The following is a 23,900-nucleotide window of genomic DNA, read 5'->3' as shown; positions in this document are numbered from 1 at the left end:
ATCACTGTTTCTTCAGGGCTGCTGGGTCAAAGAGCTTGGAACTCCCTCCCCGGTGGAATTTTGGGTTTACCCACAGCACACGAAGTGATTCAAGGCGGCAGTTCACCACCATCTTCAAGGGCAACTGGATAATAAATGCTGTCCCAGCCAGTGGTGCATACACCATGAATAAACTTGGAAAAACAAACACACTTCCATGTGACAGACAGAAACAACTCAATTATATATGGGTTATGTTTTATTCTATTTACAGACATTAGCTATAAATATAATACATCATTTCTTGAAAAGACATTTGTGTTCATTTTAATTCTGTTGATACATTAAATAACATATTAAATTTGCAAAGTTCCATCATAATGTAGCTAGCTGGGTCCAACTCAAAACCCTGTGGCTGTGAAATAAACATTGGATTGAATTCAATCAAACCAAAAATAGGTATGCTTCATTATTCAGCGCCATCTTCTAAACCTGAGATAATATTGAGGAAACAAATGAATATGTAAAACAATAGGGCATTGGAAGAATTCGTGTAAGCAATGTTTAATTTTACACCTTAAAGGGGGTGAACGTAAACGATTTGCTTTCGCACAATTACCAATGAGGAGTTAGCTCATGCATTAATGCTCTTTTCCCACAGACTACACAGTTAGTGATCACTGGTCTTTTGATTTAGTAAGAAATGAAGGCCGAAGAAAGAAAAAAAGCCAAAGTTACAACCAATATCCTCTCAGACAACTGCAGATATTCAAACCATGTGCTGGAAAAGGTAACAGCAGTTTTAAACTGCATCATTAACAGATGGCCCAATCTGCACACCTATATTCAACATTTGCATTAAAAAAGGTCTAAGCAGAGATGAATGATAAATATATTCAAAAATCATCTTACATATGCACATCAAGTTCAGAATTTCTTTTATTGTGAAAGACAAAATAATTTTAGGTCTGGTTTAGTCCTCAACCACCCCCCACCCCACCCATTTGTTCTGTACAATTTTGAGATACTAGCTCTGTATTTGTTGTGGGTGCAGGGTACAACTGCAGGAAATTCCAACAATAGCTACAAAAGAAAGCAATCAGTACATATGATTCCTTCTGAGATTGACGGTGATAGGGACATGAGGTGCTGCCAGTTCTTCAGATATTGTTGATAATTATCAAGGCCGGTGTGGAGTTCTGTTGGCTGGTTTCACACTGCACATTCTGGTCGGCAAGCCTGGCGAAGACTCTGGGCGTCCCAAGATTATATACACCGGCGTGAACAAAACAAGCCTTCAATGGAACAGTGTAAACCTCCTGGCCCTTCAGCTGAACTTTGTACTGGGTCTGTCCAAGCCACGTGAATGAACCGTGGACCTCCAACATTTCTGGACTAGGAGAAAGAAAACATTCACAGATCAGCTAACATCTCATCCGCTAATCATTTGAGTTATTCCTGTTCCTAAACTAAGTGGAAAGAGAGATGTGAGATAGATGTTTGGAAGGAGGGCATGAACAATGTTGCACCCATCACAAAATGGCAGGCAGAACAATAACCCATACAGGTTTCAATAGTAAAACGTCTGACCTGGAGGGGAATCTGTTTAATGAGGAGAGCTTTAACCATGTGGCGTAAAGTGTTAGCAGTAGATGAGGAACTGCTTGTGTCTCTGCTCAAAGGAGAAACAGAGGGGTCTTCATGATGCAGACGGATATGTAGAGATTCAAACTTGACAAGGAAAAGGTTAGGGCCAGAAACACAAATGGGAGGTGTTAACTCTGCACTCTCAACAAATGGCGATGAACACCATTAATTTTGGATAAAACATACTGGAGCAACCCAACTGCAATTTTAATCGTAATTTAACTAATACAAAACATCCATCAATCTAAATTTTTTTGTAAAAAACTTTGGACTAAATACAGATTCACCCAGTGCAAAATAAATGATCTGCAGGGATAAAACTCTTGATTCAGGAAAAAAAAGTAATTTTGTGCAGAGAGCACAAGGTGCTGGGTCCTCTACCTTTTGTCATTTATATAAGTGATTTGGATGCGAGCATAAGAGGCACAGTTAATAAGTTTGCAGATGACACCAAAATTGGAGGTGTAATGGACAGCGAAGAAGGTTACCTCAGATTACAACAGGATCTGGACCAGATGGGCCATTAGGCTGAGAAGTGGCAGATGGAGTTTAATTCAGATAAATGTGAGATGCTACATTTTGGGAAAGCAAATCTTAGCAGGACTTATACACTGAATGGTAAGGTCCTAGGGAGTGTTGCTGAACAAAGCAACCTTGGAGTGCAGCTTCATAGCTCCTTGAAAGTGGAGTCGCAGGTCGATAAGATAGTGAAGGCAGTGTTTGGTATGTTTTCCTTTATTGGTCAGAGTACTGAGTACAGGAGTTGGGAGGTCATGTTGCAGCTGTACAGGACATTGGTGAGGCCACTGTTGGAATATTGCGTGCAATTCTGGTCTCCTTCCTATCGGAAAGATGTTGTGAAACGTGAAAGGGTTCAGAAAAATTTACAAGGATGTTGCCAGGGTTGGAGGATTTGAGCTATAGGGAGAGACTGAACAGGCTGGGTCTGTTTTCCCTGCAGCGTCGGAGGCTGAGGGGTGACCTTATAGAGGTTTACAAAATTATGAGGGGCACAAATAGGATAAATAGACAAAGTCTTTTCCCTGGGGTCGGGGAGTCTAGAATTAGAGGGCATAGGTTTAGGGTGAGGGGAAATATATAAAAGAGACCTAAGGGGCAACTATTTCACATAGTGGGTGGTTCGTGTATGGAATGAGCTGCCAGAGGATGTGGTGGAGGCTGGTACAATTGCAACATTTAAGAGCATTTGGATGGGTATATGAATAGGAAGGGTTTGGAGGGATATGGGCCGGGTGCTGGCAGGTGGGACAAGATTGGGTTGGGATATCTGGTCGGCATGGATAGGTTGGACTGAAGGGTCTGTTTCCATGCTGTACATGTCTATGACTCTATAGCACATCAACATGGTATCTATTTTCAATAAGGTAACATGTGACCCATTAGCAATGCAAGGACTGACTGTGATAAAGCTGCAGGCAATGAACAATAACAATTCAGAATGAGAGATTCAGAGAAGCTGCTAATAATTTTTCTAATGAAGTCAAATCCCAAATGGACACACTTACCTTGCAAAAATATCTGACAACATCCATTTAAGCTTCAGGGAAATTAGCTTTTAGAAAATGCAAAATAAATAAATTATGCGGAAGGTAGAAAGAGAAAGGCTGACTTCTCTGCCATCTTTCATTGCCTCAGGGAGATCCCAAAGTCTGACGCTGAAGAGAAACAACTTGCTGGCCTGACTGGTGGGCACTTTGACAGGAATTTTGTGAAGTGGCTGAAATCAGTGTCCTCCAGAGAATAGATACCAGGAACTTAACTATTTCACACGAATAACCAGGATTTAGACGTGCAAAGCAAAATACTTAAATTTCCATGCAGACTGAAAATAGAAAAAGGCAGTTTGGAAAAAACAGAGGCCAATTGCTAAATATCTCGGAACAGCAAGATGACATTAGTGTGAAGTACTACTCCCAAATTAAACTGCCATCATTATTATGCAGTACTGATGTCAAAGAGTTGGCAAATGCATATGTACTGATACCACTGATGTACATACTCCTGAAGAAATATTTCCAATATAAGAGTTTAAATGTTATTCCCCTTTGATCTCCACCAACTTGTCATTCGATCTGTTCTGCTTCCACTCAATCACAGATCTTCCCACATCTTTTCTCCCACACTTTCAGCTGCTTAAATCACTTGTTCCCTTTCCACTGAAAGACCATTGACCTGAAACATTAACTGCTTCTCTCTCGAAGGCTTCTGCCAGACCTTAGTGCTTTCAGAGTTTAACTTGAATTAAAAAAGTTACAGCCAACTAATGTATGAAAACAGACAAAGATGAAAGCTTCAGACTATTCATAACCAAACTTAAAGGGGTCAGGCAGCACTTCAATAGTCATCAATATGCAATAAAGTGACCTGGCATACACATGCGTATGTCATTGAAAGTCACAGGACAGCTCAAGAACAGTTAAGAAAGCACTTATTCCCTCATAGGGGCACACAGTAGAACAGCACGGAGCTTTGATGCACTTGCAGCAATTACTAATTTTGACACTGTAATGTCTAGCTTTGGCCACTACCATTTAGGAAGGATGTGAAGATTCTGGAGAGTTAAGACTGTTCTCCTTAGGAAGGTGGTGGTTCAGATCTTACCTGCAATCTATCCCAGTCAGTGACAGGTTCAAGGCAAGGCAGAGCCAGAGGGGAGATAGAGGGCGCTTAGAAGAAGGGGTTAGTGGGGAGTAGTCAGGGAGTTAGAATTAGGAAGGCTAGCATGAGAAGTGAGGTAGGTGCGGGGTAAGGGTACGTAGGGTAGAGTGAGGTGGAGGAGCCCTGCCAGGCGGCTCATGTTTCAGACAGGACTCCTCCAAGAGAGGGGTGGTCAGCGAGGTAGAGGTGAGAGGGGAAAAGAAAGGGAGTCTTAGGAAACATTTTGGGGCAGTATGGTAGCTCAGTGGTTAGCACTGCTGCCTCTCAGTGCCAGGGACGCGGGTTCAATTCCAGCCTTAGGTGACGGTCTGCGTGGAGTTTGCACATTCTTCCTGTGTCTGCGTGGGTTTCCTCTGGGTGCTCCAGTTTCCTCCCACAGTCCAAAGATGTGCAGGTTAGGTCAATTGGCCAGACTAAATTGCTCGTAGCGTTCAGGGATGTGTAGGTTAGGTGCATTAATTAGGGGTAAATGTAGAGTAATGGGGATTGGGTTTGGGTGGCATACTCTTCAGAGGGTTGGTGTGAACTTGTTGGGCCAAACAGACTGTTCCCATACTGGGGACTCGAAGAAGATTTGATAAAAGTATTCAAAATCATGAGGGTTCTGGACAACATGAACTGGAACAGGTTCTGCTGAGTTATGAAAGAGAGAACAGAAACCATTTCCATGCAGTGGGGAGCTCAGGTCAGGAACCCACTTCCTGAGTGTAAGGACAGGCAGGTTCAATCAAGGCTTTCAAAAGGGAATTAGAACATTATCTGAAAAGGATAAATAGGTGAAATGCTCATTTGGAGAGCTGGCACAGACTGGATTGGCTGAATGGCCCTTCCTGCATTGGAATGATTCTGTGGCATGCATAATGAGCCATAGCATCATGGACGATAAAGCCTGGAATAACTGAGTGGATCTGCCAGCTGTCCGGAAGCTTATTTATGATGGACTGTTGTCCAACACTGGAACAGCATTCAGAGTGCACTCGGACAAAGCTTGTGGTCAGTGCTCTCCTCTACACTGGAGAAACAGAGCACAGACTGGACGATTGCTTTGCGGACCCATGTTCTGTCTGAAAAAATGACAGACGCTGGTTGCTTGCCTTTTCAACGTCAATTCATTCCCTGGCTAACGTGTCTCTCTCCCTGGCTTCCGACAGCACTCCAACAAAGCTCAATACAAACTGGAAGAATAACCTCTCAGTCTGCTTGGAAAGATTACAACCTTCTGAACTCTATACAGAGTTCAATAATTGTAGGGCCTGAGCACCTTCACCCATTTCCTTACTCCAACCGGCACACACCAAGCCTTGTCTCTTGTTATCACATGGCCTGCTACCACAAACAATCCAAAACTGGCAGCCACTAACATTCCTCATTAGCAGCTATTCATTCTCCCAGGCTGACATTGGTCTAGAATCCCTACACTGTGGAAGCAGGCCGGTTGGCCCATCGAGTCCACGGTAACCTTTAAAGAGCATCGCATCCAGACCCATCCCCTACCCTATCCATGTAACCCTGTATTTCCCATGGCTGATACACCCCCAAACACCATGGGCAACTCAGCATCACCAATCCACTTAACCTGTACATCTTTAGACTGTGGAAGGAACCCCATGCAGACACGGGGGGGGACTGTGCAAACTCCACACAGACAGACGTGTTCCCGAGGCTGGAATCGGACCCGGGTCTGTGACGCTGTGAGGTGGCAGTGCTAACCACTGAGCCACCATGCCTAACTTTCTTCCAACGTCTACACCAACCTCCTCCCAGGTACAATCAGTTTTGAAGTGGAGGGGTCACTGGACACTTAACTCTGCTTTCTCTCCAAAGATACTGTCAGACGTGATGAGTGTTTCCAGCAATTTCTCTTCTTACTTGCAAAACTCATTTAGTTTTTGAACTCAGTGCTTCAATGAATGCCAAGTTTAATTGCTTAAAACTTGAAGGTTGCCAATGAATGCATATCAGCAATGAAAAACACATGCAAGCACATTAAGAAATCTCTTTCATTAAAAAACAGGTTTCAACACAGAATAAAAGTTTTCTTCTCCAAGAGACATTAGTGACCCAGTTGGGTTTTAATGCCAATCCAATCAACTGCAGTATCACCATTATGGAGGGAGCCTCCTAACTCCAGATTATTACTCCAACATTATACAAAAAGGGGTTGGTTTAGCTCACTTGACTGGATTGTTGGTTTGCAAAGCAGTGACACTGATAAGGGAGGGTTCAATTCGTGCACTGCCTGAGTTTGCCACGTCAGACTCTCCTCCTCAACCTCTCCCCTCATCTGAGGGATGGCGGCCCCAGGTTAAACCATCACCAGTTGGCTCAGTTTATAATGAGACAGCGGTCTGGTAAGATGAGACTTGGTTATACAAAACAGAATTCACATTCCTTGCAATCCGTGCCCCTGGAGAAATTCAGAATTTCTGAATTCTGGCAGGATCTGTAGCTAAAGAATCAGGGTTAACATTTCAATTCTAGAATGACTCCTCTTTCATATGGTAAGGTAAAAACAATGACTGCAGATGCTGGAAACCATATTCTGGATTAGTGGTGCTGGAAGAGCATAGCAGTTCAGGCAGCATCCAAGGAGCAGCGAAATCGACGTTTCGGACAAAAGCCGTGATGAAGGACTTTTACCCAAAACATCGATTTCGCTGCTCCTTGGATGCTGCCCGAACTGCTGTGCTCTTCCAGCACCACTAATCCAGAATCCTCTTTCATATGTTCATAATGGACTCAAAACATTAATGGTTTCTCGGTCCACGGTCGCTCCCAAGCCCACTGGCTTCTTCAGCTTTGTCTGTGTTTATTTCAGATTTCTAGCACCTGAAGTATTTTGCCTTTATTCCAGTAAAATAATCACTGAAGTAACAAAAACATAAAGCATACCTAAGCTATTTTAGAATTAGCAGTTTGAAAATGAAACTTAGAAGTTTTAGAAATGGCCTTACCTTGTGGCCTTGTGTCGAAGATCAATGATAATGTCCACTTCAATCTGACAGCAGTTAAAGAGAACGAGAGTAACTGGTACTAAACATAAACTGCAGGACAGAGAAAAATATGAAATCACAAAAATGTTAATGGATTCCCAGCACCTACAAATATACATATTTCAAGGACAAAAATGGAACTTTAACGTAATACGAAGCTCATTTACTAGAATTCTAATGTTTCTAAACAGACATCTTTTTGGCAAAAAGGCGATGAAATAAAAGTCAAAAAATATTTGTCTTTATTATTTGAATGTAGGAAATGAAGTATTGTGCACTAGTCACTTGACTTACCAATCACATGCAATTATATTACAAACACATTCCTCAAAGCAATTATGGTATAACTTCAAGAACTCCAATATTTTCTGAGGCTCCACTAACTTGCTTGCTTTTTATCCAGTTCAGTCCGGTGACGTTTTTGTGCAACGTTTCTTTCTAGGTTTAGTTGTAAGTTTATATTTTATAAACTGCACTTTGTTTTCGCTTTAACCAGTTTCAGTAAACAGAGTTAATGTGAATTCAAAAAATCATTTTCAGATGAACAATAAAACACTGACCATGTTCTTCTTAAATTGTTTTCACAATGAAATGCAACAATTCAATTATCAGAGAAAATACCCCAAAAGTTCCAAGCACAAGATTTTGCTGAATATATTGTTATGGACCAGACCAAACCTCCTTCAACTACATCAAGGAGATAGCCTAGACCCTAACTTTTGGTTTATTTAAAGGCAAGTGTAAGGTGCTGTGTTCCAGATGTCACTCAATTGGTCACACTACTTGGCTTTAAGCAAAACACACTTTTGTATTTTAACTGGGTGTAAGACTAACAAAAAGAATTGATACACCTCACTCTACTGGAAAACTTAACAGAATAATCGATTTAACTAAATAGCAATGGTACCAATATAGCAGCATCTGATAAACACACCCTTGGCAAAGCAAAGTTCTGTAAAATAGATTGTCTCCTGCGATTCTGTATTAGAGAAAGAATTCTAGCTTTTTGCAGCCAAGACGTAGGTAACAACTTCCAGAGCCAACTTCAAAATCCCAATCACTGAAAGCTAAACTGAAACTCTGGTTCTGTGGGAGCCCACCTCTACCCGTTCATGCTGCTCCTATTGTTCTAAAGTTTTAAAAACCCCAGGGGTTCATTGGTTGTTTATTTTATTGGGTGGAAAAGACAACTCGTTACCTCTGGCTCAAACTTCACTTTGAAAAATAAATAAACCAGGATAAAGGCCATAGTAGCGTCACAATATTATGACGGAAAGTGTCCAATTCGTATTATTAGTTTGGAAGCTTGTATTTTAAGGGTCTCCAATGCTGGAGTAATTAAAGCTGGAGGTGCACAGAGGCTCGAAGCAGAGGACTGCAGAGATGTCGGAGTTGCAGGGCTGCAGTAACTTGGCCTCACCTTTGTTAATTAGGTTACTAAGAAACAGCTGTGAGGTAAAGATCACAGCCAAGGACAGCTCCAGGTCCAGAGTTAAAGGTTGGGTGTTGGACGAGGTAGATAAAACAAGCTATTGCTGATGCCTTTTCATAGTTAGATCAGTAAGAGTGGGCATAATCAAGCTCAGAGGAGTAACACTGGAGAAGGATGGCATAAGTGCCCATGTGAAGAGATACAAGTCAAGAAGGACAGAAAAAGATAGTGCATGGTATTCACAGGTATGCCACTGGAAACACTAATGTTTCAGTGCTCTGGTAGAAGTGGAAACATAAAAGGCCAGCACTGAATTTGAAAAACAGAACTGGGACATGGCAATATGCTCAGGGACTATGAAAAGCAAAGGGAGATTGGAGATGGGGCTCTTTTGGCAAGAGAAGAGGAAGACAATGCAATGTTAAGAGATATCCTGAGGAAGAAGAGAAGGCTACCCAAGGCTACAGAACCATTTAAAATATCAGCAACCATGAGTGTCAGGGGTCACATGGTCAGTAGTTTACAAGGGTGGGTTTAATGTCAAAATAAACTTGGAGGTCAGATATAGAAGAGAGACAGGGGCAAGTGGGAATCTGTAAAGAGGCTTGGTGGGAAGGGATGGAGACTTCAGAAGCAGTTGATCAGATAGCATCAAGCTCAGTGACAAAATATAGGCACATGAGATTGTGGCAACATGCGACTAAAGGGAACAGGTCAGACAGGGTGAAGAGAAGGTGCTGGTTTGGAAATTAGCTAAAAGTTAACACTCCTCTCCAAGATGATCCTGGCATAATGCTGTTGGAGCATAAAACTCAAATGGTGCATAAAATACAGAAGTTTCACTCAAGAAACTAAAAATGATACTGGTATGATGTTGAGAGGAATAATCCTTCAATCTTGCATTCGCAATCTACCCTGATGTTCAGCATAGAAGTATATAATTAATTCTTTCCCTTCAAGCACATTTAAGCATAGTTAATTCCATGCCAAGACACTTCCAATTAGATGTGTTTAAAAAGCAAATTACAAACCTCTTTTGATGAAAGGGATGGTCGTAGTATTCAGGGTAATGCAAGCTGATCTTAATAAGGTGGGAAAGCTGTTCCATACTCGGTCTTGCAGGCTGCTGTGGCTGTTCAGGTCGCACAAACTTCAACAGAACCATTTCCTGTGCTTCCTGGAATATGCAAGATAGGGACCAAAATAAACATGCAAACTAAATAACTTATCTCTTCCCAAAACTGAACACAATAGAAATCGTTGCTCAAGGGTCAGAAAATATTTGCAGTTCATACAATGCCTTTAAATGCATGGTTACTGGTAACAGTTAGGTGAAAGTGAGGAGTACAGATGCTGGAGATTAGAGTGGTGCTGGAAAAGCACTGATCAGGCAGTATCCCAGGAGCAGGAAATTCGATGTTTCGGGCAGGAGCCTATCAGGAATCATGATCATTGGGAATTCCTGATGAAGGGCTCCTGCCCAAAATGTCAATTTTCCTGCTCCTTGGATGCTGCCTGACCTGCTGTGCATTTCCAGCGTCACTAATCTTTACTAGAAAGAGTTACGGAATCAGATCAGCTCCAGTCACATACTCATTTAGGTAATGCATTCCAGATCCTAATGCACATGGACTGCAGTGGTCCAAGGCAGTGACTCACCACCACTTTCTCTAGGGCACTAGAGATAGTCAATAAATGCTGGTCTAGCCAGTGACACCCATGTTCCATGAGTGGAAAAAACACTCACTCCTTAAAGATGCCTCTTCTCATATCATTATTGTTGGCTGTTGTCCAATGGCCACGGATAACTGACAAATTCAGGTCCAAGTCCCTGGAATTTTACTCCTTGCCTCCCACAACAGCCTTAGATATATTGTACGTGGGCCTTTGATTTATCCACTTTTAAGTCTCTTAAAACCAATAATTCCTCTCTCTTAGTGCTAATTTATTCAAATACACTGCAGTTTCCCTCCCCGATTTCTAGATCTACCTTGTTCTTCTCTATAGAAAATATAGATGCAAAGCATTCACTTAAAACATCAGCCACATCTTCCAGCTCCACACAGATTGCCATTTGGGTTCTACTCTTTCCCTAGTTCATAGTTTGTCTCTAATAGAGGAACCTTGGATTATCTGAAGGACAGACGGGAAGCTTTTTTGTTCAGTTAGTTGAATTCCGCATTGAATGCCAGATAACAGTTTAGGCGAGCATCGAGACCTTGCGATCTTGCTGGATAATCTGATATTCACATGATCAAATGCTAGATAATCAAGGTTCCTCTGTATACTTGTAAAACCTTTAGATTTTTCTTGATGTTACCTGTGGTATCTTTTCTAATTTCCCATCTTTGCTCTAAGTTTGAGTAATCCCCTGAATTTGCTATACTAAGGCATCTACTGTTTTCAGCCTTCAGATACTACAATAAGTTTCCTTTTCTCTCTTATCTCTTCGATCCTGTACATCCCTTGACATCCAGAGATCTTTTTATTTGTTGGTCCCACCTTTCACTTTACATGAACACAATGACATGATATGAATTCAGCAGATATCGGTGAGACTGCACCTGGAGTACAGTCTGCAATTTTGGTCTCCCTATCTAAGAAAAGATACACTTGCTACAGAGGGAGTGCAGAGGTTCACTGGGCTGATACCAGAGATGGTAGGACTGTCCTACGAGGAGACTTTAGTTCGACTGGACCTGTATTCATTGGCATTTAGACTGACAGAAAGGATTGGATTGAAATGTATAAAATTCCAACCGGACTAGACAGACTAGATGCAGGGAGGATGTTTCCCCTGGTTGCAGAGTCTAGAACCAGGCGACAGTCTTAGGGGGACACTGGGTAGACCATTTAGGACTGAGGAGGAAACATTCCCACTCACAGCGTGGTCAATCTGTGGAAATTTTTTCTACGGGAGGCTGTGAAAGCTGGTCATGGAATACATTCAAGGAAGAGATTGACACAATTTTAGATATTAAAAGGTATGATGGGAAAGCAGGAATATGGCAGTGAGATAGATGAGATCATACTGAATGGCAGAGCAGTCCTGAAGAGCTGAATAGCTGACTCTTGCTCCTAATTTTGTATGTTTCTTACATTTGTAATTGGTAGAGGCAATGACATGGAGAAAGCACCAGGGCCTGCTGACCCCTACAACAAGACGAAGACTTGCTTATTCAGAAAGCCATTGCAGACATGATTGGCTAAATGGCAGTGTTGTGCATTACAACATATTTGTGACGAAGACAAAATAACTTGTATTAATCTTATTAATATAAAGTAAATTTCAAGAGGGGACAGATTCAAATTCAGTGAAATGTAAATACAGGCCTGATTTTACAATATCATTCTTCACAAAGAATTGTCAATATATGGCCGAAACCATATGGAATTATTTTATATAAACAAGGAGTTGTTACAATATGGGGACTGGAAAACATTTTTTGTTTGGATCAATTAAGATGACCTTCAAGGTGTTGTTCATTTTTAATATTTGCAGTCCACAGGTCCAGGAAAATACCAGCACAAGTCATATTTAGATTAAGATCAATTTCAGAAGCAAAATGGAGAAACATTACCACCAACAGAATGAATTACAATGGAATGGAATGGACTGAACTGGATCAAGATAGGCTACAAGACGTCACATAAACACCACAGCGTCGAGTCAGAAAAGCATTACCTGTACTTGAGGCAACGAACAGGCTTCTTTTCCAATCGACTCCAAGGCAACATGAAGCTGGCCCTCCAATATAAGCTGCTTGTTGTCCTCAACAACATATGCCTGTAACAAGAACAGAGAAAATAAATTTCTATGCCACAAATATTTCACTGAAACTTCCACCATTGCTCAGTGAGAGACTGTTACTTCATATTGTATTAACAGAAAGTAGATCAGGTACAAGACTATCAGTTTGCATATAAAGCTGGCTGCTCCCTCACCCCTTACACAAACAGCCTAATCATGGCTGGTCATTTTTCAGTTAAATCACAAACAGACATTCTGCACCTAGATGGCCATTAAAGCTAATGAAGTAGTAGATCCCTAAACACTAACAAAGGTACATGCTTCCACGACCACCTCAACCCCAGCCCCTAAATACCCTGGATCGAAATGTACACAGCAAATTTGTCCATTTTCATACAGATCAAGTAAAGCTATATAAACTAAGTCACTGGCTGTGAATAAATAGAGGTACTACAGATTTCCTCATTTTTGGGAGGCATTGTTCTGAGACGGTCACTACTTTCTAACAGGCAAATGTCCAATGGCAACAAACATAGAACAGTACAGCACAGTACAGGCCAGGCCAGGCCCTTTACATTGGGTCAGCCTTTTATGCTACTCTAGGATCAGATTAACCTACATACCTTTCCTTGTTCTATCTTCCATGTGCTGATCCAAGAATTGCCTAAAAGTCCCTATGTATCTGACTCTACCAAAACTGTTGGCAGAGCATTCCACACAATGCACCACTCTTTTAAAAAAAAAACTTGTCCTCTAAACCTTCCTCCAATCACCTTAAAATTATGCCCCCTCATGATAAACATTTCTGCCCTGGGAAAAAGTCTCTGGCTATCCACTCGGTGCCTCTCAACATCTTATACACCTTTATCAAGTCACCTTTCATTGTTCTTCACTTCAATGAGAAAAGCCCTAGCTCCCTCAACCTTTCTTCATAAAGGATACCCTCCAGTTCAGGCAGCATCCCGGTAAATGTCCTCTGTACAGCTTATCCATCTTTCCTATAATGAGGCAACCAGAATTGAACACAATATTCCAAGTGTGGACTAATCAGGACTCAACAGAGCTGTAGTGTAACTTCACGGCTCTAAACCCAATCCCCCAGCCAATGCACCACATACCCTTGTTAGCAATCCTATCAATCTGGGATCATTGAGATACCTTCCATGGATGGTTTTAATCACTTTCATCATGAAATTCAGCAATCCAATCACTTTCAGGCAAGAGCAAGCTGAGAAACTTGCTGTGTGGTTGAAACAGGATTCTGAAGGGGCTTGGCAGGGTAAATGCTGAGATGATGTTTTCCCTTACAGGAAGGTCTAGGACTAGAAGGTACAATTGCAGAATAAAGGGACACCAATTGAAGACTGAGGCAAGGAAGAATTTCTTCTCTCAGATGGTTGTGTGTGTTTGGAACTCATTTCCACAACAAGCTGTGAAGGCAAATCCTTACATACATTTAAGGCTGAGATAGACAGATTCAAGACCAGTTGGGGAATACAAAGGGTTACAGGGAAAGGGCAGGAAAGTGGACATGAGGCATGTTGTCAGATCAGCCATGATCCTATTGAATGGCTGATCCAACAACATGCCTCACATCAAGGGAGGCTCAAGGGACTGAATGGCCGATTCCTGTTACTATTTCTTGTGGTCTGATGGTTTCCTGACTAATCATGACAAATGAATGGTTTCCTTTGTCCCCTTGACAATTAGCATTCAAGTCATCCACCTCAGAACGAGATTACCCATCATAACCACGGTGGCTCAATGGTTACCACTGCTGCCCCTCAGCACCAGGGACCCAGCTTCGATTCCCACCTCGGGCAACTGTGTGTAGATTTTGCACATTGTCCCCGAGTCTGTGTGTGTTTCCTCCAGGTGCTCCGGTTTCCTCCCACAGTCCAAAGACGTGTGGTTAGGTGAATTGGCAATGCTAAATTGCCCATAGTGTTAGGTACATTAGTCAGGGGGTAAATATAGGGTAGGGAAGTGGGTCTGCAAGGGTTACTCTTCCGAGGGTTGGTGTGGACTTGTTGGTTCAAAGGGCCTGTTTCCATACTGTAGGGAATCTAATCTTTAAAAAGAAAGCACAACAGGTCTTTCAGTCCTCCAAGCCGGTGTCAACACATTTTGCCCTTCCATATTAAAACTGTCTTCACTTACAGGATCTGTATTCTTTTACTCCCATCCTATTCATGTATTTATCCAGATGCTTCTTGAATGCTATTTGTCTGCTTCCAACACCTCCTCTGGCAGTATGTTCCAAACACTCACCACCCTATGTGTGGTGCCTCATCTCAAAACTTCCCTCCTCACACCTTGAATGAGGGTCTCCTAGTAATTGACCCTGGAAAAAAGCCTCATACTTTCCACTCTATCCATGCCATTCACAATCTTATAACTTTATCAGATGACCCTTCAATCTCCTGCATTTCAAAAAAAATAAATCCAGTCTATCCAACCTTTTTCCATTGCTAAAATCCCTGATACCAGGCAACATCTTGATAAACCTTTTCTGAACCCTCCCCAAAGCATCCACATCCGCCTGACGTTGACCAGAAACGTATGAAATAATCCAAGTGTAACCTAAAGTTCTATAAAGCTGCAGTGTAGGATGCCTATCCTTATACTTAATGCCCCTAAGAAGCCAAGCATGCTATAAGCCTTTTTTTTAAACTCCCTCATCTACCTGCACTGCCACCTTCAGTGATCTGTGGACCTGCACACCTAGATCCCTCTATATACATAGGGATCTGCCATTCACAACATAATTTCCACCTGTACTTGATCTTCCAAAATGCATCACCTCTCAGTTTGTCTGGATTGAACCTCATCTGCCATTTTTCTGCTCACACCTCCAACTGATCGATATCCTGCTGTATGCTTTGACAATCCTCCTCACTATCTGCAATTCCACCAATCTTTGTATCATCCGCAAATATACCAGCTACATTTTCCTCAGAATCATTTATACAGACAAGAGGTCAGAGCACTGATCACCACTAGTCACAGCCCTCCGTTCCAAAAAGCATCCTTCCACCTTTACCCTGTCTCTTATGACAAAGCCAATTTTGTATCCAGCTTGCCAGCTCACCCTTGGTACCATGTGACTTCATCTTTTTCCAGCTTGCCATGAAGTACCTCGTCAAAGGCTTCACTGAAATCCATGTAGACAACATCAACCACTTTTCCCTCAATCTTTATCACTTGCTCAAACAATTTGATTAAGTTAGTGAGGCATGACCTCTCCTGCATAAACGATTCTTCGAAATACGTATACATCTTGTCCTCAAGAATCTTTTCCAATAATTTCCTGGCCACTGACGTGAGGCTCATGGGCCTGTAATTAACCTGGATCATCCCTTACGGATGGTTCCTTTTTCTTTTTGACCAAGATCATGACATCCCTGGTCATCCAAGGTTTACGTAACTTGCCATACCTATCCCTAATTCTCACAGGAACATACCACTTCTGAACTCATATCAACTGCTGTTTGAAAAGACTCCCAGGTGCCCAATGTGGATTTACCCTCAAACAGCTACATCCAATCAAAATTTTCCTGTTTAATATTTTTGTAGTTCGCCTTCCCCCAATTTAATATCTTCACCTTAGGACTGCCATTATCCCTATCCTTTCTTAAAACCATGGTATTATGGTCACTAATCCCAAAATGCTTCCCCACTGAATATTCAGTCACCTGGCTGGGCTCATTTCCCAAAAACCAGGTCCAGTATAACGCCTTCCCTGGTTGGACTGTATCCTCCCTCAGTACAACGGAGCGATACACCTTTGCCAATAAAGCAACTCCTCCACCCAGTTTACATCCCTTTCTATCACACCTGAAACTTTTGTTCCTGTTTTACAGCATCCACAGTTTTTTTGGTTCTTATTTCTCCACCGTTAAGACCCACTCTAAAGCTCAAGGCAAAGGCAAAGATGGCTTATGGCCGAAACGTCGATTCTCCTGCTCCTTGGATGCTGCCTGACCTGCTGCGCTTTTCCAGCAACACATTTTTCAGCTCTGTACTACTCTTAAATACAGTGCAAAGCTTTGTTTTAGGTACACATGACAACAATAAAATCAAATCAAAACAAAACAAATCAGCAAGTAATCGAGAATTACTGCATCTTGAAAATTCAATCAACCTGAGAACATTTCTAATCAGATGTTCAGTGAAAGAGCATGAGATTAAGACTATGGTGAAGAAAAGCTAAGTGTCATATAATTTTAGGACAATGGGAAGGAAGGCGACAGCTATTTGGCTGGAGAGGAGAACTCATTGAGTCAATTTGTGATCTTAATACAAGACATTAATGGAGTCCATACTGAGCACAGCCACAATGGGCCAACTGGTCTCTTTCACTGCCATACATTTACACTGATCTCTTAGGTTCTATTTGAGCGGTTTGCAAAAACAAAAACAAGTAACTGCTACATAAAATGCTCACAACATACACTAGAAACTGCCAGAATCTTGAGCAGCAGTCACTATTCAACTAGAGTACATTATGAATTTCTGTAATATTTCAATTATTTAATATACCATAACAGGGGAAGCAAGAACATTTTCAAATCACTGTACTGATTTAGGAAGTGATTAATGTAAGTGTTTTTTATATTCTCTCCGAAGCAAAAGAATTCTGTAACTATTCAAAAATACACCATATCGGCATGACCTTTTAATGTGCACCTCATAAACGCTTAAAATAGTATACAAACCTTCCATAATACTATTACATTGAGATCCACCTCACTACACATCTGCACTAATTTGGCAAGATCAGTAGTTTTTGGTCTCCCCGGCCCCATACTTGTCTGTGGTATCATCTTCCGAGATCTTGCAGCATAGCAACTTTGAAAGAAAAAGTCTGCACATGGAGTGGTTGCACTGATTATCTGTAACACAAAGCAGAACCAACTCTCAATGATACAATCACATGGGTTAGCTTGTAGCTTGAATCTGCCAATTGCCCCGTGCTCAACAACTACCTTCTACAAGAACAAAAAGGCCTCCAGGACAAATACTTGGAACTTTTCATAACAAAAGGACAAGAATCCAAGATGTGATTCAAAACATAGACTGTTTCTCTATCCAAAGATGCTGCCAGTCCTGAGTATTCAGTACTTTTTGTTTAGATTTTCAGTGTCTATAGCATTTGCTTGTATTTTAGTAAATTTTAATGCCCTGTCCAACAGTTTCACTCATTCTGAATCAGAACTTCCTGTATAGAACTCGACTGTTATATTTACAATGTACATCCTAAAGCTGAATTATTAGTAATTATTGTTATGCAAGCAAAGTGTAAAGCATTCCAATTTGCACCCCACATGAAATAAGCTTATAAAGTGTAGTCCTTCTCACTGCTTCAAGAAAATGGTGAACAATAATGCAAGGTGACAACAATTACTATAAGGTGATGTCACTTAGGATCCCAGGCTAATGTTCTGAGGAAACAAAAACAAAATGCTAGAAAAAGTCAGGTCTGACAGCGTCGGAGGACAAAAAGCAGTTTCAGGTCCAGTGACCCTTCTTCAGAACTGGAGACCTGGACTCAAATCTCACCATGTCAGATGGTGGGATTTGAGTTCAATAAAAACCTTGAATTTAAAAAAGTTAGCCTCATGGTGACCATGTCACAAATGCCTTCTGATGAAGGAAACTTTCCATCCTAGCCTGGCCTGGCCGAGATGTGACTCCAGACCAATGGCAATGTGGCTGACTCTTAACTGCCCTCCGAAATGGCCCTACCAAGCCACTCAGTTCAAGGGCAATTAGGGATCAGCAATAAATGCCAGCCTTGCCAGTGATGCCACATCCTATGAACAAATAAGAAACAAACGTCAGGATGCACCTATCAAGGAAAGGTGAACAGGGTGGATATTTTTCTCTTCAACAAGATTGAGGGAAGATTAAAGATTTTGGAAATGGTGCAAGGTTTTGACAGAGGGGGCAGACAATGTTCCCATTTCAAAGTGCAAAACTAGAGGCCATTAATCAAAGAAAGTGACAGGGTCAGAATTGTTACAGCGGTGCAGCCCATCATGCTTGTAATGGCTCTCCAAAGAGAATCCTGCTTAAAAAGGTATTCTCCTGCTTTTTCACGAACTTGTACATTGTTCCTCTCATTTCCTTCATACCTTGACAGAAAAGAAGATGGAACTCTCAGTACCAGGGAGTGGATAAAGCAGACAGTATAGATGCACTGAAGGGGAGGCTAGGTAAGCCTATGAGGGAGAAAGGAACGGAGGATTACAGTGGAAGAGGAACAAAGCCAGGATGAAACTCAACAAATCCCAGCACCGATTCTTCAGGTCAAATGGCCTGTTGGCTACATAGTCAACAAAATCCAGTAGAATCCATGCGAATTTGCTGAATCATTCTCTATTACATTCTAATTGCAAAAGCAACTGTTAAAAGGGAATGGTCACATCAAATACTCTAGTAAGTCAAAATATCACCAGCGAGAGACTGCACTTCATCTTCATTTCAAGCTAAAAACAGCTGAACTTTCCCACCATTATGAAATGGTTCAGTCATGTTGGAGCTCTCTAGCATGGCAGACAACCCATTTTCATCTTCTGACTTTGAATAACCAATACTTGGAAGCACAATCAGGGAAACATGGATAGATCTTCCAGAGACATTGCAAAGGCATTTAGTACTTTTGCTTTCAGTGCTCAGACCATTGACTGTAAGAGTTGGCCCATAATATTGAGGTTGTACAGGATGGTGGTGAGGCCACTTTTGGATTACTATGAACAGTTTTGGTCACCCTGCTACAGGAATAGGAGAGGGTTAAGAAAATATTTACCAAGATGTTGCCAGGACTGGAGGGTTTGAGTTATACAGAGAGGCTTGAATTTTTTTCCCCCACTGCAGCGTGGGAGGTGGAGTTGGTAAAATCATGAGGAGGATCACATGAATAGCAAAGCTCTTTTCCCGACAGTGCGGGAGTTCAAAATCAGGGGCATATTGTTAAGGCGAGGGGAGAAAAATTAAAAATGGACCCGAGGGTGGTTTGTGGAATGAACTGCCAGAGGAACTAGTAGATACAGGAACAGTTATAAATATTTAAGAGATTTTCAGATAGATACACAAATAGAAAAAGGTTTAGCGGGACATGGGCCAAATGCAGGCAAGTGGAACTAGTTTAGTTTTGGAAAACTTGGTTAGCATGGACGAGATAGATCAAAGGGTTGGTTTCTATGCTGTGTGGCTTTATGGCTTCTACCAGGACAAGTGGAAAACAACTTTTCGGATGATTGAGAAATTACAAACATTACTGGCAAACCAGTGAATTTTACAAAGACACCCATCAGAGCAAAGTAGACCACATTACAGCCTTACCCCAGCTAACATAACAGCAAGGAACCTGGTGGATTCCGGGTCATCCCAAATACATTTGCTGGATTCTGTTGAAACTCACTCGGCTTAAAAACTCTGCAGCCTATCAGCAATGAGCTGCAAGACCCAGCTAGAAAATTAGAGTACCAATAGCCAAGTCAAAAAGAACAACAAAAGCCTGCTGCAGGTTAAAGAGCACAGCACATTATGTGATTGATTCTCACGGAAGTTATCTAGTTATAATTTTTCTCAAAAATCAGGGCTTCAACTGCTTCCATCATCACCTTTTCAGAAGAATGGCAAATGTTAGATAGTCACAAAAGAATGAAATTACCCAGCAAATCAAGAGCACAGCAGAAAGCCAGTTGAAATTGAGTGGTTAGGAAATTAAGCTTACTCACTTGTTCACTCCCCAGAACGATATCTGCAAATATATACTTTCCTTCTGTACATGAGGTAGCTAAGAAAGCAAGAAGAAAATTGAACGATTCATCTTTATTTTACTGCTGTCACCATGTTAAATGGTAAACTATTAGAAAAACATTATTGACTGCAAACATCCAGATTTTATGACCTCACCTTCTGAATTCTGACACCTTGTTGCTCGAAAGCAGAGTTTTGCCCTCTCCCGACTTCCAAGTTTTGCATCTGATATGTAAAAATGCAAAGAGAAGAGTTACACAGAGTGAAAAAGGAATTCTTAAAAGCACAGGAGGCAGTGATTCGGACCATCATGTGAGCACGGACTCCCAGCAGGGGCAGTTTACCAAGTGGCAGTGCCCCACCTCATCCCCAAAAATTACACATCCATCCTTTTCAAACGACAATCCAATTTTGAAATATATGACATCTATTCCTTCCTTTCATCTATATTGCTGGTCACTGGCCCAAAGAATTCTAGTAAATGTCTCAGGTAGAATTGCCTGGGTAGCCATGCTGACTCAGCTTTCTATGCTCTATTGCATAGAAAACCCTAATATTTCCCCAACAACAGACAGACATTCAGCTAACTAGCCTTTCAATATGTGTTTTTTTTTCTGCCTTCCTTCCTTCTTAAATAAAAGATGTTACATTGGCAGTTTTCCAATCCTCTGACCTGAAGCAGGATTCTTGAAAGATTACCACAGTATCCACGATCTTCGGAGCCATTTATAATATACCCCATTATTCCAAGGGAATCATCAATCTTTCGTCCCTTTTCATGGTCACCATTACTGAAACTCATTTTAAAACCCAGTTAGCACTGAAATTGGATTAATAGCATCAGCTACTGGGCAGGATTTAAAACCAGAGCATCAGCCTGGGCCTCTGATTTAGCATGCCATAGTCTACCCATACTGCACTGATGTGCCTGTTAGAGTCAGAAATGGACAACACAGAAACAGACCCTTCAGTTCAACTCGTCTACGCCAACCAGATATCCTAACCTAGTCTAGTCCCATTTGCCAGCACTTGGCCCATATCCCTCTAAACCCTTCCTATTCATATACCCATCCAGGTGCCTTTTAAATGTTGTAATGGTACCGGCCTCCACCACTTCCTCTGGCAGCTCATTCCATACATGCACCACCCTTTGCATGAAGAAGTTGCCCCTTAGGTTCCTTCCAAATCTCTTCCCCCTCACCTTAAACCTATGCCCTCTAGTTTGGACTTCACCACTCATGGGGAAAAAAAACCTGAACTATTTACCCCATCGTGACCCTAATGATTTTATAAATCGCTATAATGTCAGTCTTCCACCTCCAATACTCCAGAGAAAATAACCCCAGCCTATTCAGCCTCTTTCTATAGCACAAACACTCCCAAACCCTGGTAATATCCTTGTAAATCCTTTCTGAACCCTTTCTTTTAGCAGGGAGACTAGAATTGTGCACAGCATTCTAAAGGTGGCCTAACCAAATGTCCTGTACAATTGCAACATGATCTCCCAACTCCTATATTCAATGCACTGACCAATAAAGCAAGCATACCAAATGCCTTCTTCCCTATCCTATCTATCTGCAACTCCATTTTCAAGAAACTGTGAACTTGTACCCCAAGGTCTCTTTGTTCAGCAGCACTCCCCAGGACCTTACTATTAAGGGTATAAGTTCTGCCCTGATTTGTCTTTCCAATATGCAGCACATCACACTTAGCTAAACGGTGCATTTGAGATCTTCTTTTATTAAAGGTATCAAATTAAATTGGCAAGGGATATATCCAACTTCTCAATCTCAAACATTTTGAAGTATAAAGCCCTGTTTTCTGAAGGATAATTAAACAATAATCTGTGATTCTACATTTATTAAATTGTCCAATGATACATGGCACATGCTCTAATTTGATCCACCCTTACGCACATTCGTCAATATACATGGGATATTTTAACTTGAGCACATATAGATCAGACATCTACACTTATTGCTGTCACATTAGATTGCAAACAAGAAAAACAGAAAAAGAGCAAGCCCACCTTTATCTTCAGTGGGATTTATACATTTTTGCAGCTTCCAATGTTCACTACCACTGGACACCTGGATTATGTGGAATTCTCTCACACCTGCTTCACTCTGAAAGATTAAGGTTTCTGTTAATACATCACACATACCATCTGAAGAAAAATAAAATGCCAGTGTGGCTCTAACAACTTTTTGCGAAGTTTGTTTTTTTTTAAAAAGAGCAACATGAAAACTTTTTTTCTATATCATTATTTGAATTGTTCAGAAGGTTTGTGGACACCACCCCCAACCACCTTTAGAACAGTCTGCCAAACTGGTTGGTGCAGAAAGTGCTGTTTTTATTTGGCTGTCTGTATGTGGGCAATACCACCACCAGGTGGAGCAATGAATGCACAAACAATGCTTTGCAGAGAACTCATTCTGAATGTCGGAGAATTGCTAGCTGATGTTAAATGCATGTTTATTCAGAAAAGAATGGGGTGGAAACATACATGTGCTGCACGTGGCAGACGGTGGTGGTGAAGAATTTGGTTTCTCGGATCTATTTACATCGCTATACTTTGTGAAGAGTAATTTATAACTTTACTTCAAACAAGTAATTTTGATTTCATGGCAGATGTTATCACAATTTGCCACAAACACCATGTGAAATCATTTACCCACTCAATCACTTGAGGCTACCTCATCCAATTTCTGCAAATTAATCACTTTCCAAAACCATTGAAATGTTCACATTTTAGAAGGCCCAATGCAAATGCACTCTGTGCAGATTGATCATGAGGCTAATTAATGGCAGCGCTCTATCACCTGCACTGGAATCTCAATGTTTACATCTGCAGAGTTAGGTTCTGAACACGTTCAGTATTTGCTCATTTGGGTCACTGGCAGCTACCAGCTAGCTGGAATTTTGATGGTGTTCCCTTTCAGATATGAGCCAAGGCCTCATATATCCACACTTCTATATTTTATTCTTTGTATTAAAACAACATTAAAGCAGAATGCAATCTTTCCCCATAAAAATACAGAGTGTTGCGGCAAAGGGAGATCTGAAGGGCCTCATGATGTATCAGAAAAAAATAGCATACAAGTTGAGCAGGTAGAGAAGGCAAGTGGAATGCTGCTCTTTATTTTAAAGGGAATGCAATATAACAGGCAGATCTTGCTAAAACTAGGGAAAGCTAGAAAATTGAACAATTTTGGGTCCCTTACCTCAGCTAAGATACACTGCCAATGGAGAATGCCCAGAGAAGGTTCATCAAGTTGATCCAGGGTATGGAGGGATATTCTTAGGAATAAAGAGTAGGTTGGGCCTGTACTCACTGAGCTAAGCAAAAGTGAGAACTGCAGACGCTGGAGATTAGAGGAGAAAGTGTGGTGCTGGAAAAGCACAGGTCAGTCAGCATCTGAAGAGCAGGAAAACCGATGTTTCGGGCAAAAGCCCTTCATCAGTAATTTCCAGAAAACATCGATTTTCCTGCTCCTCAGGTGCTGCCTGACCTGCTGTGCTTTTCCAGCACTACATTCATGACTGTATTCATTTTAGGAGTTTAGGAGGAGGAGGAAATTTTACAGAAACATACAAGATTCTTAAAGGGCTTAAAAGGCAGGTGGAGAAAGACACGTTTACAAGGGGTAAC

General features: G+C 41.4%; 1 protein-coding gene across 2 annotated transcripts in view; it reads right to left on the bottom strand.

The window, feature by feature from the left end:
- Window positions 1-216: 216 nt before the first annotated feature.
- The window catches only part of trappc8 (trafficking protein particle complex subunit 8), a 137,829-nt gene continuing 114,145 nt past the window's right edge, over window positions 217-23,900 (bottom strand). For both annotated transcript variants that reach the window (XM_060823884.1, XM_060823885.1), the window contains 8 exons: window positions 22,278-22,374; window positions 20,405-20,473; window positions 20,227-20,285; window positions 17,200-17,376; window positions 12,416-12,517; window positions 9,762-9,907; window positions 7,260-7,349; window positions 217-1,374 (listed from right to left, as the gene is read on the bottom strand). In XM_060823884.1, the coding sequence (XP_060679867.1) occupies window positions 1,140-1,374; window positions 7,260-7,349; window positions 9,762-9,907; window positions 12,416-12,517; window positions 17,200-17,376; window positions 20,227-20,285; window positions 20,405-20,473; window positions 22,278-22,374 (975 nt within the window). In that variant the 3' untranslated portion in view covers window positions 217-1,139. The remainder of the gene's footprint in view (window positions 1,375-7,259; window positions 7,350-9,761; window positions 9,908-12,415; window positions 12,518-17,199; window positions 17,377-20,226; window positions 20,286-20,404; window positions 20,474-22,277; window positions 22,375-23,900) is intronic.

This window comes from Hemiscyllium ocellatum, chromosome 4 (assembly GCF_020745735.1).
Source record: "Hemiscyllium ocellatum isolate sHemOce1 chromosome 4, sHemOce1.pat.X.cur, whole genome shotgun sequence".
NCBI lineage: Eukaryota > Metazoa > Chordata > Chondrichthyes > Orectolobiformes > Hemiscylliidae > Hemiscyllium > Hemiscyllium ocellatum.
The sequence above is the reverse complement of the archived record's forward strand: the minus strand, read 5'-3'. Positions and strand labels throughout refer to the sequence as shown.